Below are 19,365 nucleotides of genomic sequence, written 5' to 3'. Positions count from 1 at the left end.
AAGGTAATTTTTTTAAATGAATTAAACTTGTTTGGGGTAGAAGTTCAACTCTCAAGATTCTAATGTGTATTTAGATGTTTATACTCAAAGACTTGCTGGCCAGGCATTTCTGGTAGAGTTTATACTTCTCCCTGAGCATGGAGACGCTGGGTGTGTTGCAGCTGTCCAGACTCCTTCAGCTGGCTGGCTCTGTGCCAGGCAGATCTCAGGGCTCGGACAGAGGGAGAGAGGTGCGCATTGCTTAGCATGGTGCTGAAGACAGCTCCTCAGGGAAGTTAGCTTTGCAATAAACTTCACTTTAAAAAAAGTCTGTACATAGTGTCTGACATGGGAGAACACTGTTTGTCCAGGCTATAGAGCTGTTACTGAATATGCTCTGGTATCCAGGCTGTTGACAATAGGTCCAGCTGTATTGTATTAGTTCGCTGGGCAAGAGAAATGTACAATTGTCTTGTGAGACACAGGATTTCATCTGTTGCGAGAATCTTGGGCAGAATTCTGTTATGCATGAACTCGCTCTCTTTCGGCCTGGTGTCTTGAACTAAAGTTAAGTTCGACCAACAATGGTCACAGTCACATGGTTGGTGATGTTGACACTACATTATGAACATCCACTGTCTTTCCAAATTATGGCTCATCGAAAATATGAACTTTGCAAGTGATATTCCAGTAATAACAAAAGTGTAGTATTCCAGAAGGGTGTGTCAGTTCAGTTTCTATAAGAGCTGTATCTTGTACAGAAAAAGAAAGGACAGAGCAAACTCCAGCTCCTTTTCACACCCTGCTGACGGTTCCTGATTCACTTTGTCACCAGGCCTTTGTATTTCAAAGCCAGACTCTGAAAGACAGAGTGCAGCTCGGTTTTTCTTTTGTTTCATTTCTACCCAGCTGGATGGAGAGGAGGACACAGTGCTGGGTCATGTTGTCCTTGCAGAGGACAACTCGCCTCAGTTTTTAAAGGAGACATTTCCACAGCAGCACAGTAGCAACCTTCTTTAAGCCTGTGTCAGTGGGAATTGTTTCTGTTACACATTGCCCCCTTACTGTGATCTAGGTGTCAGGGGACACTTGAGCACTGGGGATTATACCACCAAGCCTCTGACAGGTGTGGCAAAGGGAGGTCAGTTACTTTGGCATCACAGAAACGTCTAAGAGGAGCAGAGTGCTAAAAGGAGCAGGTGTACCACTGTGACAATTTATGTGCAAATTGTAAAGCAGCTTTGAAGTATTAAAAAGTAAGTTGCTCTTATCAGAAGTAACCCACTTCATTCTCATTTTGTGCTGTTTTACACAACTCGGTGATCTTACTGCTGCTTGTAGGTATTCTCCTTTTTTTTTCTGGAGGTCACAGTTCAGGTAACACTGAAACATCATTTTTGTGTTATTTTAATATTCAAGTCCCCAGATTAAAAAAAGTGAGCATGATCATACTTTTTCCAGCACTCAGACCCAGTGAAAATATCCCTCAGTGTGACATCCCTTTCACAGATGATAAAGCTGTAAGAAAATCAGTAACATTTTAGCACTTGAGAGAAAACAAGTAAAATAGCTTGATAACTGCTGTGAAGCACAATCATAGGGTTATTTGACCCCTTTATCTTCATTTTTAGCAAGTAACTAAAAGAAGTATTTAATATAATAGGACTTTTGCAGTTTAAAATCCTTACACGATGTAACATGCTTCTACTCTGCTTTCCAACATCTGCTGAACTTCTCAATGTAGAGCACCCCTGAGCTTATCACATGGAGCAGAGACCCAGACACATTGGAGGCCAGTTCTGTAATTACAAGATATCAGATGTATGCTTGTGTAGTTAGATCCCTTAAACCACGGTAAATAATAAATAACAGGCCTGTTCACATTCAGTGATTAACCGATCCTGTTAAATAAGGAATTGATTTGAGATTATTTTTTTCAAAATATATTCCAAAATGTAGCTTAAACTATCTCTTGGTATTATATGGATACATTTGAAAATGTTCTGAAAAATCATATAGTTTTCACAATGTGAAAACTTTGCCTATTTTAATATATGAAAAATCATATAGTTTTCACAAAGTGAAAACATTTGCCTATTTTAATAAAAAAATGAGGGTTACAAGCCAGTGAACAGCATTATATATGAAGTGAAATATAGATCAGTGTGCTGCAGAATTTCATGATTTGTTTTGAGATTGAAATCTTGCAGTTCAAAATTAATCAATATCTACTGACAACAAATAAAACATTACTTTGCCTGTAAGTGAAACCAGATTAGTTTCCAGCTCAATAAAGTGGCACAGCTCATCTACCTTGTAGTCATTCTGAATAGTGGTCTTCCTTCCTTGAGCAAATTTTCCAGTTCTGACAAACCCAGAACACTTACAAGAACTAGAATATTTTGAGATTGTCTCGTCTTTTAATTGCTGTATAATAAAATATTTACATATAAATATCAAACTTGCTGGTTTTACTTTATGCTGCTATTACTTCCAAGTGTTTATGAAAGTACTGCTGTGCAAGATGGTCTGTTTTAGAGTGCAGTGATTATTAATAAAGATTAAATGACCAATTTTCAACTGCTGCTCTTGGTTCAAAAACACATATTTGAATTGAATAGCAACACTAACAAATAATGGTCACAATAATGCTGGCACTTAATTGTGTGGACTTAATATTAGCTTTTGACATTGTTGCTGCTTTTAAACAAGACTCTTGGTATCTTGGAGTTTTCTGCAGTGTTAAATTAAGCAGCCTTTATAGAATTGCTATAACTGCATCCCAACACAGTAGCCACCACCCTCCCCCAGAGTCAACCAGTCATGCCAAGTGCGAGAGACTTCTTTAAAGGGAAAGGTAGAGTCTCTAACCTTTTACTGCAAAAATCTGCCAGAATATTAGCTATGAAAAAATTGGTGCGGTATTTATACAGCTATAGATACACATAGGAAGTCGAAGGTTTTTGGGGACCATGGGATCAATAGGCTGGTGGGGTCATTGATCTGGTCTTGTTATTCACAGGCAGTACAAAGACAAGGAGGAGGAGAACCAGGGTGGCTTCTTCTCTGCCCTCACCACCATGGTAAGAGCTGATTCGCCAGTGCTGACACCTCTGATAGCTTTCAGGAGATGGAAATGTCCTTTGTTTGGTCTGTTCTGGGTTTGCCTCTGTACCCGTGAGCTCAAGGTGCTGTCCTTTGCTTAGATGAATCAAGGCTGGCTGGTCATGCTTCTGTATGTTCTACTGTAATCAGCAGTTAATACAAGTCTGTATATGGTCTAGCTGGAGCATGGGGATGCAAATATATTCACTGCCTTGAATTCAAAATTCAATATAATGCAATAATAATGACATAATGCAATATTAAATTAATAGCTGAATCCTCTGCTTCAGGCGTGGAAAATGAAGCATTAACATGTTTTAACATGCAGTACTCTTTTTTTCCTCAGGTGGGCAGTATGTTCATTGCTGATGCAGAGGAGAAGATATCTGTGCAGTGAGTATCAAAGGGAATCTTTTTGGCACAGGGCTGTGATCAGGATAGTTTTTATTTTATAAGAAATGGCATATATAGAAAGTTAAGCACTAACAGGTTTGATATATAATAATTGCTGCATATGTAGATGTATAGTGAAAAGCAGATGTTTCACTGAATTAAGATAGATAATACTTTATTATCCGTAGGGAAATTGATGTGTTACAGCAGTCCAGCCCAAGACAAGCAAAACAGACATCAGAATAGTTATAAAACAAAAGACAAACAAGATAAATAAAAATAAATAAATACATAGGTGTGTGCAAAATGTGCTGATCATAGTCACTGTAAAAACAATAAAATATGTGCAAAATGTGCATAGGTTTATACAGACTGATTGTCCAAAAAGTACAATGGAGTAAACCCTGACAGCCGCCGGGAGGAAAGACCTGCGGAAACGTTCCCTTGAACACCGTAGCTGGAGCAGTCTATTGCTAAATGTGCTCCGCTGCCAAGTAACAATTAATTAAGATTTTCTATAAATATAATGCTAAGCTGTTTCTAATTTGTCTGTGATCATATTTGTAATTTTTCCCATTCTGATTGTTGATTTTTCAAGGTAAAGTCTTCCATTAAAAATGTGTGGTTTCTTGAAATCATCGTCTGTCTGCTACAAGTCCCAGCTGCTAAAGAAATGCCTGTTTTCATACCTTAATGGAATGAAAGCATCAGACGTTTCTCCAGCAGCTGTTTGTGCAAGCAGGCACACAGCAGCTGGCGAACACACCCAGAACACCCCTCGGCACACAAGATAGGGCATGTGATGTAGTACTTTCATAACCATATAGATTGTAAAAATGTAAAAAAAAATAACTTGGTGATAAATAACAGTACAGTGCTGTCTGCTGAATTACCGATACAAGAATCAGCCATTTAAAGTGCTCAAAAGTACTGTGAATTATTATGATCATTACTGTAATAGCTCTGTATAAATACCCCACTTATAAGAATCAATGAGAATTATTTTAGTGCAGCCTCACTATGTAATATGAGCCTGATTTTAATGAAATGATGCATAAGTCACCAAAGCTGTTTTGAATCTGATAACACTTCATTTCTCACATTAGGTTTTGTAGTGTAAAGTATAAATCTCATACAAGTAGAAATAGTAGTAAAAAACATTTTTTTCTAATCAACTACTAATTCCAGCTTTCAGTTTCTAAAGCTGGAAGCTTCTTGTTTGCTGCTGTCTGACATGGGATGTTTGTAATGATGGTTGCAAGGAAACTAAAACTAGGATCTCTGTGTTTTATGTTTCTGTTTGAGCACATAAATGTTTGGCCGATATCAACTATGTTGGGTTGGTATGATGGGAGTACAGTAGTGAGCAATCGCAGGTGCCATTCCTGTACAAGACAAGGACGTTGGTGTTAACATTAAATGAGTTCACATAAGCTGTCTTCACCGCACTCATTACAGTTTGTCAAATTTTTAATTGTTGCTTAAAATCGGGGGTATTACAAGTTGTTACTCGTAGATTTTTTTTTCCTACATTGTGATTCTGTGTGGGAAGTGTATGTCTAACAGCCAACCAGTGGAAAAGGCTAAAGTATTATCTCCTTCTGCTTCTGGAAGATATATTAACACAATAAAAGTCACAGTTTTGTAGGATTAATGTATGTAGAATTTCCGTTTCTTTTGGATCTATAGCTCATCCTAGTGTTTGGATGAAATACTTCCAAGGAACAACAGTCTGGCTGCCATAAGTGGAACTGGACCAGTAGGTGGCACTCCTCCTTCTAGAGTTTGGTGACAGGACACGTTCATTAGGATGAAACCTGACCGCTTGGTTCTGCCCACTTGGTCATTAAATGTCCTGTGAATGAGTGGTGGCTAAATACCAGTCCGACTCTTTACAATTTGGCCTACATAATGTTCCCCTTTCGATCACGTGGTGAATTTTTCACTTCACCACCTCTGCTATATAGTGAATCTCATAATAGCTGCCATGCATCAGCCAGGTGGAAGAAGCACTGTAGTAGTGGGTGAAGAAGGTCCCCTCCTGTATCTAAAGCGCTATGGGATCTTTTAGGATGGAAAGTATTAAAATGCAATTAATTATTATCAGTAGTGTCTCACAGTGCCAGTCCAGTAGTGCTGGTATTCCCATTCACTTGTCCATGTCATACAGTTCTTGCGTATATGGCACACAAACCTGTTGTAACCAATTAAATTATTGTGATGTGATGATCCACTGCATGTTAGTAAAGGATAAATGACTTTAAATATAAAGAAAGCTGTTGAAGGTAGCATTGTCTCAGAGTGGATTTGTGTTCATCTTGGTGGGTTTGAGTCATCAGAGTTTCCATTCCCATCCCAGTCCTCATGGTAGTAAGCGTGAGGGGGTATCGAATTCCCTTGGGATACAAAGATCTCGTACTTCAGTGTTCCTAGATTCATGCTAATTCACTGACTCTGCAGACCAGAGCAGAAGCGATGCTTAGTGTTCTGCTGACACCACTTGACAGCAACTTTTCCAAGACAGTTTTGAAAATTGCAGCCTGTAACCTTGTATAAGTGACATGACGTTTAACATCACACAACACAGACGCTGCCGGGCGAGTATCAATATTTAAACATTTTCCATTTGATGGTCTCGCATCAGTTTGGATTTCCATGTGGTTCTGACCTGTGTGCCTGATTGAGTGAGCAGCAGTAACTCTAGTTCTTTATCTGTTACAGAACAAATGAGGCTATTCTTCTGGCTCTGTATGAGGCAGTACATTTAAACCGCAACTTCATCACTGTACTCGCACAGGTAAGATTGAAAAAATCTCAGAGCAAATTTTATTGTGCTTACCCTGGTAGACTTTATTAATTTTGTAGTAGAAATGTATCTGTAATACCTGTCCCTGGTGCTGTAAGGAGAGTGGTTGTAGAACTAGCTATGATCTGGTGTACGGCAACAAAGGATAAAGGATGAGTGACTTTTATCTTACAGATCCCTGTTAAAATTAAATAGATCCTCCTCCTAAACATTTATGACTATATTGGCATTTACTCACTGTAATAAAAAACATGATGCTATGATGCCCATGGTTCAGATGACTGCTGATATGAAACTTTTCCTCATGCACTGGAACATTCTACTTTGCCTGCTAGGTGTTGTGCTTGGTGTTGTGTTTTCTCTTGTGTAAAGAGTATAGGAGTGCTCTGAACAGTACAGTAATATGTTACTCTGCCCTGTCAAGAATAGTTGTTAAACCCAAAGTGGCTTTGGTTTAGCTCTGTAGTAGATGGGAGGGTCAGCAAAGTAATTTCAGGGTTTTAAGGTGTATTTCTTCTGCAGAGCCATCCCGAGATCGGCATGTTGTCGTCACCAGTGACGCCAGTTCCCACCACGCCCACCACGCCCCTGGGCACCACTCCACCCTCCCTGGATGGTGAGCTCTGCCTGGACCCTGTGACCTCTCACCCCCCTCCTGTTCTACACTAAATCTGTGTACCAGGGCTTGTGTGGGCCGGAGGTGGGGAGGGTTAGGGCCAAATCTGAATTCTCCGCATGTATATTTCATTAAGTAGCATATGAACTGTCCAGTTTAACTCATTTGTCCCCTGTGCTCTATATTTAATCTTTAATTTGACCTCCAGTGAACTACTGCCCTCTTTGACAAGAGGCTTGATGAGTCTTTTGAGTTTATTTTCCTTGTCCTCAATGGTTAAGAGGAGATTGCCTTTCATTGTATTAGCGGAGGCTAAGCTAAGGCTGAAATGGGGAAAAAAACGTTCCTCTTTCTTCTCTAAAGTGTTTCGGAATGTTCTTTGTCATTCATTTTTGATGATGTCTGTGCTCCTTTAAAAAATTCAGCATGCTGGTGAAGGTTTTTTTTAAAATTATCAAATGACGTTATGTAAGTGAAAAGGGAAGTCGCAGATGATAGATGCTTATCTTGCAGGGAGCTGGTGAAAATCTCATTACTGGAAATGGTGTAATTTAAAAAAAAATCTGGCTTTCAAGGCTATTTTTCCAAAGGTTGTGATTTAATCGCTCTGTGTAACGCGTTGCTGTGACGTTCGCAGTAAATTAGAGCATTCCCTCATTTGTTGGAAAGGGAGAGCTCTGAATTTTGCTTTAGTTGTGTTATTCCAACCAACACATCCTGGAACATAAAAAATTTAAACTTATTAAATAAAGATAAATCACTGAATAAACCGTTTGAGAACCTGCCATCTTAAGTTTTAGGAGCCCGCGCTTCGTTGGAATCCTGACCGGAATCCTGGATGACATTCCTGGTTAAAAGAAAAGAGAGAAGTGAACTGCAAATCAGACTGTGTTGGGGTGTTTGCAGCTGAAGTTGAAAGGACTTTGATCAGATTGTGCTTAACAAGGGAAAAAACATGTTTTGAGTGCTATTTTATAACACCGTTGGATTTTCTACCTTTATATTCTTTAAATTCGGTTTTGTAAGGAAAAATAACAAAATGTGTTTCTACACTCAGGGGTGCCTATGCGTTTAACACATTGCATATTCAACATTTATTTGAGTCAGTTGTAAACTCTGCGCACTTGTTCTGTAGCTCTTAATAAAAGTGTTGTTTAATTTAAAGGAGCACAAAGGGTTGCATTTTCAGAAATGAAAGCTGCAGGTCTGAAGTACCTGTTGTTGACCTGTAGAAGTGTGAACAGCTTGTGAAAGCGGACAGGCCTCAGAGTGCTATGCGCCAAGGACCTCATTTCTATCTACACTTTGCTGTTTTCTAAGTCCCAGATGAAGGATTTGTTTGTTAATGTTGTCATTCTGATAGTGTTTAACCTGGTAAAGGAGGTCAGTTTTTTGCCTTGAGCAGTTCTTGTTGTCCTTTTACTGCGTCCAGCCAAAATATTAGGAATTCCTATGAAGTGAATAGACCTCAGTCTTAACTGCCATCAATGCATAGTTGCCATAAAAAAAAGCATTTCTTCGACTCCCATCACCTTCCTTTGCCAGAGCAGTTCCTTTGCCCAAGTCATTCAGTCTTCTTGAACAGGAGTCGGACCAGAAACATACAGTTTAGTCCAGCACACCACGATTAATACCACAACCCCAGCTGACGGCAGTCTTGTTGAAGGAAAGGGATGGGGGCCATGTGGTATTTTTTAAACTTCTTGTTTCCCAAGCCAAGCTGTTGTTACCTGCAGATGTCTAACAAGGTATTTTGGGAGAGGGTTGGATATTTTAAACCCCAGTGATTGTAGTGATGCACTTCTCCTTCTCTTACAGTGATGAACTCCACAGAGCTGCCCCTTGACCCCAATCTGCAGACCAGCAACCTCCTCATCACCTTCCTCAAGTACTCTTCCATTGTCATGCAGGACACCAAAGGCAAGTGCCCCCCTCCCCTGCGGCACTGCACAGCTGGCAGATAATGGCTGTCGGTTCCAATGACGCAAGTTAAAAGGGATACAAAAAATGTTTCAACGCCTTCGATGAGAGGAATACATAATATTATTATTATTAATAATTGCTTACACTTATATAGCGCTTTTCTGGACACTCCACTCAAAGCGCTTTACAGGTCATGGGGACTCCCGTCCACCACCACCAATGTGCAGCATCCACCTGGATGATGCGACGGCAGCCATAGTGCGCCAGAACGCTCACCACACATCAGCGATCAGTGGGGAGGAGAGTAGAGTAATGAAGCCAATTTATAGAGGGGGGTTGTTAGGAGGCCATGATTGATAAAGGCCAATTTGAAATTTGGCCAGGACAAACCAGGACCAGGACGGGGTACACCCCTACTCTTTTCGAGAAACACCCTGGGATTTTTAATGACCACAGAGAGTCAGGACCTCGGTTTTACGTCTCATCCGAAGGATGGCACCTGTTTACAGTATAGTGTACCCGTCACTACACTGGGGCCCCTGCTGGCCCCACTCACACCTCTTCCAGCAGCAACCTTAGTTTTTCCCAGGAGGTCTCCCATCCAGGTACTGACCAGGCTCACACCTGCTTAGCTTCAGTGGGTTGCCAGTTGTGAGTTGCAGGGTGATATGGCTGCTGGCCATAATGCCTCCCTTTCGTCTGCATGGGCTCCAGTCTAATCACATTTAATGTTCTACTGTTAAATACAGTAATTGCTCTCCCCACCCAGTGCTTTGAGGACGCAAGGCTGCAGAATATTTAAAATACATAAGCACATGCACTTGCACATCTGACCTTGAGGATTTTAACTGTACAGCGGATCAGAATTTAATGTTTTGTAGTGTTCTTGCACCTTGAGCGAAGGTAAAGTACCATGTACTATGTGCTCCAGAGTGGCTTTTCAAGGGAGTGGCTTCACCAGCGGGGCGGATTTGTTTCTTAGCACACAGATTGACACACAGGGCTCCTTAATTCTGTTATTTTGCTAGTCTTTGTTGACGGTTAGTCTGAATGGTGTGAAGTCTGCTGCATCACTGCCAGCAGAGACAGGGTGACCTCTCCTTGCACCAGCTGGAAGCTCCTGAGGTGGGCGTGTGAGCTGCCAGCCCAGTCCTGCTGGGGTATCAGGAGCCTAAGTGCCCCGGCTTTACTGCACATCAGTGCCCCCCTGCGGGTGCACTTTGTGGGAGTATTGGTGAAGGCTGCCTCTGGGTGGTGTGTGCGTTGTGCTGTGTTGCACTGGGACTTGCAGGTCAGAAAAAGCAGAGGAACCTGGTCATTCTGTTCTCAAATCATGATGTCTGTCTTCTTCACTACTCCGCTGGGAGTGCTGGGCTTCTAGCAGTGAAATGAGTTAAACAATCAGTTTAACAATTACAAATGAAAAAAAAAAACATTCATTCTGACTTTTAAACAAAACAGCAACAACAGAAAAGGACTTTGTTTTTGCATTTCTCCGAAGTCTGGGAGACAGTTTGAAGGGGATTTGAGATGCCGTAGCTGTGTCTGAGAAGAGTGCAGCGTTAACGAAGAAGGCAATAAATAAATCTTTCACGGTTTTGTGGCGCAGGGTCAGAAAGCACACAGCACTTACCGTATTACAAGGTATTATTCTTAGAGTTCTCTAAAGGCTTTCATTTCTGGAGCTGATTTTTTTTAAGGATAGGCGTCATCAATCAGGCTTCTCATCAAAAGCAGTAAGGGAGAGAGAGAGGTGGCTAGTCCTGTGTCTTTTATGGCTCTTTCAGATGAGCTGGGTCACTTTTGCTGTCGATTTCTTTACAGATGAAAACAGACTCAACAGTGCCAAGCTGTGCCTTATCATTCTCACCTGTATTGCAGAGGTAAGTGCCTCTTCTCTCTTGCGTACTGTGTGTGTGCATACCCCACCTGGCACAGGACTGTAAGTTCCACCTGGTGTGAGCAGAAGCATGCCTGCAGAGGAAAAGAAGAGACAGTCACCCCTTTCACCGTTTCTTCAAAGAAACCGCTGGTACAGAAACAAGACTCTTTGTCACTCGTGTCTGAAAGCAGTCACGTGCCTCCTGTTTCAAATGCACCAGCCCTTAATTTCCACTTTTGAATGGGAACGCGGTCTAAAAAGTGGTGCTTTGATGGCCGCATGCCGTCCTCCGCTAGTGGCTGCCATGGTACTGTACTTGAATCCGAGAGTCAGCAGTGGAGCCAGGCAAGAATTAAAGTCAAGGAGTGAAAAGCGGTGCATGTCATGTGAAGAGCAGATGGTAAGGAATCCCAGGGGACAACAGAGCGATAATTTCTGTGAAACTGAAAGGGTGTTTTCAGAGCTGTACTCTGTCCCAGAGGGTATGCACAGTGGATGTGCCCATTGTTTGTGTGATGTACTGTGAGTTTCTGTTCTGGTTAATAGAGTGCTAACACTGAACCCAGAGAGACCAATTTGTACACAATGTGATTCCCTCTCACTCTTTCACTTTGTTCCACTGGTTTTGCATTAATTCCTCTTCTTTTAAAACTCCTATTTTCCTCTTTTCCTCCACTGTAATTCTGGTGTTTGGAAGTTCCGGGTAGCCAAAGGCAGAATGTCTATTCTTAGCATTAGTTTCCAATGTTATCTAACCAAGTCCTTGATTAAATCAAAACTGACTCTTTTGCCTGTTTTAAACTGTAGACATTAATATTTAATGACCTTAGGCTCTGTGTAGCTCCTTTATGAAAAGCAAGAAGGCTCTGACAAGCAAAAGCCTTCAGAAACTACTACACCTGGACTTTGTGAGTGTCAGCCAGGTCAAAGCATTGATTTATATTGGACCTTGTTATCTTGCTGGGATTTAAACCTCACCTCCCTGTGGAATTCCCTGTCTGTTGGCAGTTTATTGCAGCGCTGCTTCACTCTTGTCTTTTTATTGCAGGATCAGTATGCCAATGCCTTTCTCCATGACGACAACATGAATTTCCGAGTGAACTTGCACAGGATGGTGAGAGGCAGATCATCCTGAAACGCAGCACAGAAGTCTTCTGTTTTCTGTCCAGGCTAAACCAGTCCAAACTGTGTGGAAGTGCATTTGAATCTGAGAACAGGAGGCACTTCTTACACAAAGGGCTGTGGGAGTATGGAACGGGCTGCCCAGCCTTATTGTTGAAGTCTGTACCCTGGCTTCTTTCAATAACAGCTGGCTTAGGTCAATTAGCTAATTAAATACTTTATGGTCTGGATGGGCCAATGGACTCCTCTCTTTTGTGACGTGTCTTTTGTTCTTCTTCCTGACACTTGCTCCATCCAGCCATCCTTGCCTGTTGAAGTCTAGAACAGGCATGTGATTTGTAACTTTAGAAATGATAAGCAGACCTAAACGTTGCTTATTCCTTTAATTAACCAAAGGATTATTATCCTTATAATTGTTTGTTCTTGTCCTGTGCCAGTGATCGTAGGAGACGTTATGGCCCTGAAAGGCCATAACCTGTGAAGAGCACAAGGGGCTCTCAGATGATCAGAAGGAGTGGCACTCCCAAGATGTTGTCACTGTCTTACAAAGTTTCAAAGAATTTGAAAATTGAGAAAAAGTTTGTTTTAATTTTTTAGTGAAGGCCAGACCTTGGAAAGTTTTATTTTCCTTTAATGTTTCTATCTCAGGCTGGCCCTAGGAGTGTGTGTGTGTCTGGCTGCCCTGTGACCAACTGGTGTCCCATCCAGGATGTACCCTGCCTTTCGCCCAATGGTTTCTGGGATAGACACCAGCTCTGTATCGGAAATAGCAGTTAGAAAATGATTGGATGGTTCTATCTCATGTTAAGGGTTTTTTTTGGATGCAGTTGTATAGTAGAGGTCTGCTCATTACGACTTGCACTCACACAGAGATTGTGAAATTGTTCAGTTTTGCTTCAGCATTTATTTGCTCAGTTCTTAAAGATATAATAATAATAATAATAATAATAAACTTTATTTTATATAGCGCCTTTAAAGGTGGCTTCTCAAAGCGCTTTACAGGATGACAATAACAATAAATAAGAAGACTACAACAATAAATAAGAAAATTTCACAAGACAGGACACAATTATAATTACAACAATACAACAATAACAATAGAGGAGACCGTGGAAGATGGTATTAAGAAGAGCAGAGGGGTGAAGAATGGAACCAGTTAAGTAAAGGCTTTTCTGAAAAGGAGGGTTTTGAGTCTGGATTTGAAGGAGTTTAGAGAAGGTGACTCTCTAATATCCTTGGGCAAGGAGTTCCAGAGCTTGGGGGCATAGCAGGAGAAGGCCCTGTCGCCCATACAATGTAGACGGGCTTGGGGGACAGTAAGGAGGGCAGAATTTGAAGAGCGGAGGTTGCGAGGTGGGGAGTAGGGCGATAAAAGTTCAGACAGGTACTGAGGTGCCAAGCCATGTAAAGCCTTGTAGGTGAGCATGAGGATTTTAAAGTCTACGTGGAATTTGACCGGAAGCCAGTGCAAGGACTCCAGGATAGGAGTAATGTGAACACTTGCACTAGATCTGGTCAGGATTCTGGCTGCTGAATTTTGGACATACTGCAGCTTGTTCAGAGTAGATTTAGATACCCCAGGGAGCAGAGCATTGCAGTAGTCAATTCGAGAGAATACAAATATGTTAATCAGCTTTTCAGCCACAGTTAATGATAGCATAGGGCGTAGTCTTGCGATATTTCTAAGGTGAAAAAAAGATGTTTTGACAGTATGCTGTACATGTGGGTCGAATGTTAAGCCAGAATCGAATATAACCCCAAGGTTTTTCAATTTTGATTGGAGCTCAAGTACAGAGCCATCTACAGACAGGGTTACAGGACTGGCTTTACGAAGTTGATGGGGGGTACCAATAAGCATGACTTCAGTCTTGTCACAGTTAAGATGAAGGAAGTATGAATATCAGCCTTCTGCCTTAGGTGACCAGACATTGTTGTTAGTGCTTGTTCAGTTTTGTGTTGGATGGATATCTGTGCCCAGGCTGGTCATTTAAATATATCAGAACCTCCCATGCATCGAAGGAAAAACATTGTGAAGAGGAGAGATTTGAGTAAATCAATGTGCCTATTTTATGTGTGCCTCATGGGATGGGTTCTGGTGTGGCTTGGTTCTGGATGTGCTGAAGCAAATGCTTGTTTGGCAAAGTTTAATCCAGACTATGTGTGTGTGTGCATGTGCATGTTTATCTGTCAATGTGGGGCCAAAATACCCTACAACGTTTTTGACAAATAGACAATGTGTGTGGATTTACTTTTTTGTAAACCATATTACACGTTCTTTTAAATCTGAAAGCACCAGAACTATTTGTTTTGGGTTTGTTTCCATTCTATATCAGGTGTCATTTCAGTGGAATATAGTAAATAAAAATGAAATGGGAGCCAATGGGAAAGAAATTTAGAACAACAAACATGTATACTTGTCAGACAGTAACCGAGCATGTGTGTTAATCAGGGACTGAATTGCATTGTGCGAATTTGTCATTCAGGGACCGAACTGAACTGTGTGTGTGTCTGTGTGTATGCGTCAGTCAGGGACTCAGTTAAACTGTGTGTGCGTTTGTATGTGTGTGTCAGCCTAGAACCGAACTGAACTGTGTGCATTATGTATTTTTTATCAGTCAGGGACCTAAATGATTTGTGTTTATGTGCTGATTAGACTGGGACCAAACTGAACTCTGTGTGTGTGTTCTGCAGCCCATGAGACACAGGAAGAAAGCCGCAGACAAGAACGTTCCCTCCAGACCACTGGTGTGTGCAGTTCTGGGTGAGTGCCACAGTGACAGCACACTGGAGGTAGCAAATTTCAAACAGGAGGCATTTTTCTTTTTGGTATGTCCCTTTTTTAAACTCTGTTTTTATTTACCCTGTTTCATCAATATGCGTTATTTCTATTTTTCTTGCAGTCTGTGTTTTTAAACAGGTTTTGAAACTTATTTACTATAGTCCCTTTTCAGTATTCATTAGTAATGTGCTGAATTTTGTTTTCTTACTATCCTCTTGAATCTATTACTAGCTGACTTAATCTTTTGCTCCCTCTACTTTTAAAAGGTTTAGCAAACTGTGTAATACACTTAATACAGTAATGGGTTCTCTTTCTTGCAGACCTGATGGTAGAGTTCATCGTTACTCATATGATGAAGGACTTTCCCATGGATCTCTACATGTAAGAGCGCCTACTCAGTTTCTGAGTTCGTGATTTTTTTTTGGACTCGGTTATCGCTGTAGTTTGCTCTTAATGCTCCTCTGTTCCTCCTTGCCGATTGCAGGAATGACTGATTATAAACTCTTCTCATTGCACAAGGCCCTTGTTCCAGCATGGGGTAGTGCAGACGCCATTGCAGCTGGTCTGCCGGACCCATGCAGCTCCTCACTCACAGTACCTCAAGGTCACAGATGCTCAGCAAACCGATGAAGCCATGATTAGTCTCTAGTACTCCTAAGCCTTGCTACATTTTCCCCAATTACCTGGTTTTAGGGTAAATCCTTGGCTGCAGTCACCTGAAAAACAGAAAGCAGTTTGATCCATTTCATCCACTTTTTACAGAGCGGCAGGCCTTCATGCAAGATAAGATAAGAGCACTTTATTGGCCATATACAATTTCTTGTATTAGGAATTTGTCTTTTTTTTGCATACCCCAGCTTGCTCTCCATGAGACACAGACAGGACGAGAAGCTTGGGGTCAGAGCGTAGGGTTGGCCATGTATACGGTGCCCCTGGAGCAGTTGGGGTTAAGGGCCTTGCTCAGGGGCCTAATGGAGTAGGATTCCTTTGCCGGCCGTGGGATACGAACCGGCAACCTTCCAGCCACAGGCGCGGATCCTTAGACACAGAGCCACCACACGGCATGTAAACCAGTATCATGTTAGATGCTGTATTTCAAGCTTGTTAACCTTACTTATATGTGCACTTCTTTTGCATAGTCAGGTGTGGAGTTAAATTTATTAATCTTCTGCTTGAGCGGCACAATTGTGCAAGAGCCAATCGCTTGTTACAGTTGAAAAGGGTCAAGCTGCTACAGCAATGGAAGTTTTTAATAGTTTCCCTGCTGTCAGCTAATGACTTTGCAAAACTCCAAAACGTTAACAATGAGAACGTTTTTTGTGCTCTCTGTGAGTGAGGACATGAGAGCAAGGCTGTGTGTACCTGGTAGCAAATATGGGATATTTCTTAATAGTATGCAAAGATATTCAGCTTGACGTTAGTAATTCAAATACTTTTAATATGACTGTGTCCTTTTGTATTTACATAATTGTATATTTTGCCAACTCTGCAAAGGTTCAGTAGTATGAAAAATATATTCACTTCTTCTGAATATGTAAATGAAGTTCATGACCTTCATGTATATCTATTCATGTGCATGTTTTTTTTTAAACTTGGGAAAAGTTTTGTTAGTTTTAATAGTTTCTTCTAGCGTTGATTTTTGTTTTGACCTATGCCTGAAACCCATGATATTTTCAGTGTGATAGCATTTTATTTTTTTTGGCTTTCTGGTTCCTGCTAACTGCATCCAGAAAGAGAGACAGGTATTTTAATTTTCTGTAATACGACTAGTATTAATAAGGATGCTCGACCAGTTCCATTGTAGGTAAAGTAGGTAAGTAGGTAAAATGGGATTCCAGTGAAGAAGAGATGAGGATAAGAAGACAACCCAGCTGTTTTTATATTTAATCAATTGCTAATTGAAAAGTATATCTTAAACCTTGAGGAATGGGGTGGCCCTACATTCTTTATGGTTCTGACTCTCTAATGTATTTAAATAGCACCCTAAGAAGGGTCCTTGTCACTGACAGATGGAACTGATCAAAGAAAGTCACACTGAAATCGGCTACGCTGATTTGTGACATATTTTCATGTTCATGTGGGTTTTCGCCATTTATTGTGGTTTCCCCCCTTACCTCCCAATGTCATGCTGGCTGGTCTTACTGGTATCTCTAAAGTGCCCTGGCATGTGTGCCCTGCGATGGAGTGGCATCCCGCCGTGTACCCACTGCCTCTTGGATAGGCTGCGGGGTGCAGCGGCCCTTACCGGTAGTAAGCAGCTTTCTGTGAATGGATGGATGAATTTCTAATTGTCTGTATTGGCTTTTGCAGATATTGCTGAAATTAACAGACTCTCTCCTGGGGATTTATTGTGATTTGTTTTTTATTGTCAATTACATGGAAACAGCACTTTGTGCTTCCTGGTGTGGATCCCTCAGCAGTATTCACTATAAAGTAAACACTAATTATCATAAATATCACAGTTGTTTCCCAATTCTCTGGATTTTAGTAGTGCTTTTTATCCTAGTGGATTGCAAACTGCTGTGCATATAGGAGAGGACCCACATCATCCTCTACTGCAGGGCCCTCCTGGGTGATGCGCAGCAGCTACTATGCCTCTGCTGCCTAACTGAAGCAGATACAGAGGAGAAGTGAGAAATTAGTGCACCACTTTAACTAAGGGGGATCTAGATTGTTCAAGCCCAGAGAGGAATTTAGCCAGCTCACCAGGGTTAGTGCCACAAGATCTTTAATGAATAAATAGTTAGAACCACCTACAACAGTGTTTCTTGTTGTCATACTAGAACATAAGTCAAGAATTCAGGTTAACATATTATATAAAGGATAGCATCTCCTCTAGCACAGTGTCCACTGGCACCGTAATGAAGCACTAGTTTGGAAATTCTGGTCCAGAGGGAAGATTCCCATCTACTGATCTGCTAACACCACTTACAGCAGCATCTCCTGCTGACCAAGACCAACCTTGGTCAGGTTCTGAGATCTGACAGAATGAAGTGGCAAGGTGGAAACACTGCCTGCAATACAGGTTTACTATACTTATGTGATTAAAATCTCTGCAAATGTTAAACAAAGACCTGGTCAGGTTCAGGAGACTGAAACTAAGGATTTTTCTCTCCTTCCCTGTTGCATCAGAATCCTAAAACCATGATAGCTGGCCCAGTGTCTGAGCCATAAGGGTTTCCATTGTGCCACACTGTACATTTTGATTTCCAGCTTCATGTCAAAAGCACTTTTAAGTAATATTGATGAGATTTCAAACCCAGTACAAAGTAATGCAGAATTTATGAGCAGCTTATCATCTTTGCCAATCAATTCTCATTGGGCACGCTAACATATTATAGAGAATTAATATAAAGTAGTCTTTGCTGTAATTTGAGAAACATTACAAAATTGCTGAATGAGTTGTCATGGAATTACCAAAAGAAAATTTGGACTAAATGAACAAAATTGATTATGAAATATGGGACATAAATGTTCACAAAAAATATTAAATATATTTGCTGTAACAATATCAGTCATCTTGGTATAGATCTCTTCTTTTTATTTTTGATCGTTAATTTACTGCCCTGCTCTCTTTGGCAAAAACAGTGAAGTAGTATGTTTTTGTTCCAGTTTCCTTTCATCTTCCAAAGACATACTACGTTACTGTGTCTAAATTGTTATTTTTTGTGGGTGCTCATATGTACCATGCGACGGACACTTGTCCATAGACATTGTCTCGCCAGGAGCCCATTCCTTCTGGAGTAAAATCTGGATTGCCACCACACTTACCAGATATAAGTAGCTTTCCATCAGCTTAGCTCATCCAGCTGTTTCTTGAAAGAAGTCTAGGTTTTAATGTTGATTACATGGCTAGGTAACGTGTTCCACACACCCACTTCTTTGTGTACAGGAGTGCCTCCTGCTCTCGGTTTTAAATGCACTTCCACTTTGTTTCTACTTGTGCCCTTTGTTTTCTGTTTCAGTGCATATTCTGAGGGTGTTCACTGCGTTGAGTTTTTCATGGCTTTTGATTTTGAACACTTGGATCAAGCCTAATACTCTCCTCAAGACTGCAACCACCTCTGGAAATGACACTGTATCAGACACCCTCACAGTACACATTTACTGTATGTCTTGTGTGGGTCCAGTTGCTTAAATGGTATCATATGGCCATTTAAAAAGTCTACATGACGTGCGGCAGGGTCAATACTAGTGTTTTACACTGTTCAACATGCTAAGAGCTCAAAACTTTCCTTAGGACTTACTTAATCTTCAGTGAAGAGGACTGTTGGAATAATAAACAGTGAAGAAGGTAGATACAGTGTCCTAATGCGGGTTTCTGTGACTGTGACTTCCCAGGCGCTGCGTCCAGGTCGTGCACAAGCTGATCTGCTATCAGAAGAAGTGCCGAGTCCGGCTACACTACACTTGGAGAGAGCTGTGGTCAGGTAAGCGAGACTGGGCGGAGGAAAAAAATGTCCATGAAATTCCAGTTGTGCCTACAGAATGCCGAGCAGCAAATGTGTAAGAGATGAAAGGGGTCAGCTACTAAATAAAGTTCTCTTAAATCATTTTGTTTCCATTCTGAGGGACAAATGGTTTTCCTCAGATGAAGGCACCCTCAGTGGTGACTTGGAGAACATACAGGCCAGATAAAATGGTGGAGAGTCACATCCTTGTTAACATGGGTATTGCCCTTGTGGCCTGCATTTCTTTCATTTTCTAAGCTTTTGCATATTTTCGCTGCTGACTGTTATCAAAGCTTCATGTGGGTCGTA

At 41.2% G+C, this 19,365-nt stretch overlaps 1 protein-coding gene across 6 annotated transcripts in view; it reads left to right on the top strand.

The window, feature by feature from the left end:
• Positions 1-19,365, top strand: part of armh3 (armadillo like helical domain containing 3) — an 83,071-nt gene that overhangs the window by 16,654 nt on the left and 47,052 nt on the right. For all 6 annotated transcript variants that reach the window (XM_015347814.2, XM_015347809.2, XM_015347812.2 and 3 more), the window contains 10 exons: positions 3,002-3,062; positions 3,431-3,477; positions 6,199-6,274; positions 6,806-6,899; positions 8,718-8,819; positions 10,647-10,705; positions 11,753-11,818; positions 14,518-14,587; positions 14,926-14,986; positions 18,947-19,035. In XM_015347814.2, coding sequence (XP_015203300.1) covers positions 3,002-3,062; positions 3,431-3,477; positions 6,199-6,274; positions 6,806-6,899; positions 8,718-8,819; positions 10,647-10,705; positions 11,753-11,818; positions 14,518-14,587; positions 14,926-14,986; positions 18,947-19,035 — 725 coding nt within the window. The remainder of the gene's footprint in view (positions 1-3,001; positions 3,063-3,430; positions 3,478-6,198; positions 6,275-6,805; positions 6,900-8,717; positions 8,820-10,646; positions 10,706-11,752; positions 11,819-14,517; positions 14,588-14,925; positions 14,987-18,946; positions 19,036-19,365) is intronic.

This window comes from Lepisosteus oculatus, chromosome 4 (assembly GCF_040954835.1).
Source record: "Lepisosteus oculatus isolate fLepOcu1 chromosome 4, fLepOcu1.hap2, whole genome shotgun sequence".
In the NCBI taxonomy this organism is placed as follows: Eukaryota; Metazoa; Chordata; class Actinopteri; order Semionotiformes; family Lepisosteidae; genus Lepisosteus; species Lepisosteus oculatus.
Note: the sequence above shows the minus strand (reverse complement) of the source record. Positions and strands in the feature narration are given on the sequence as shown.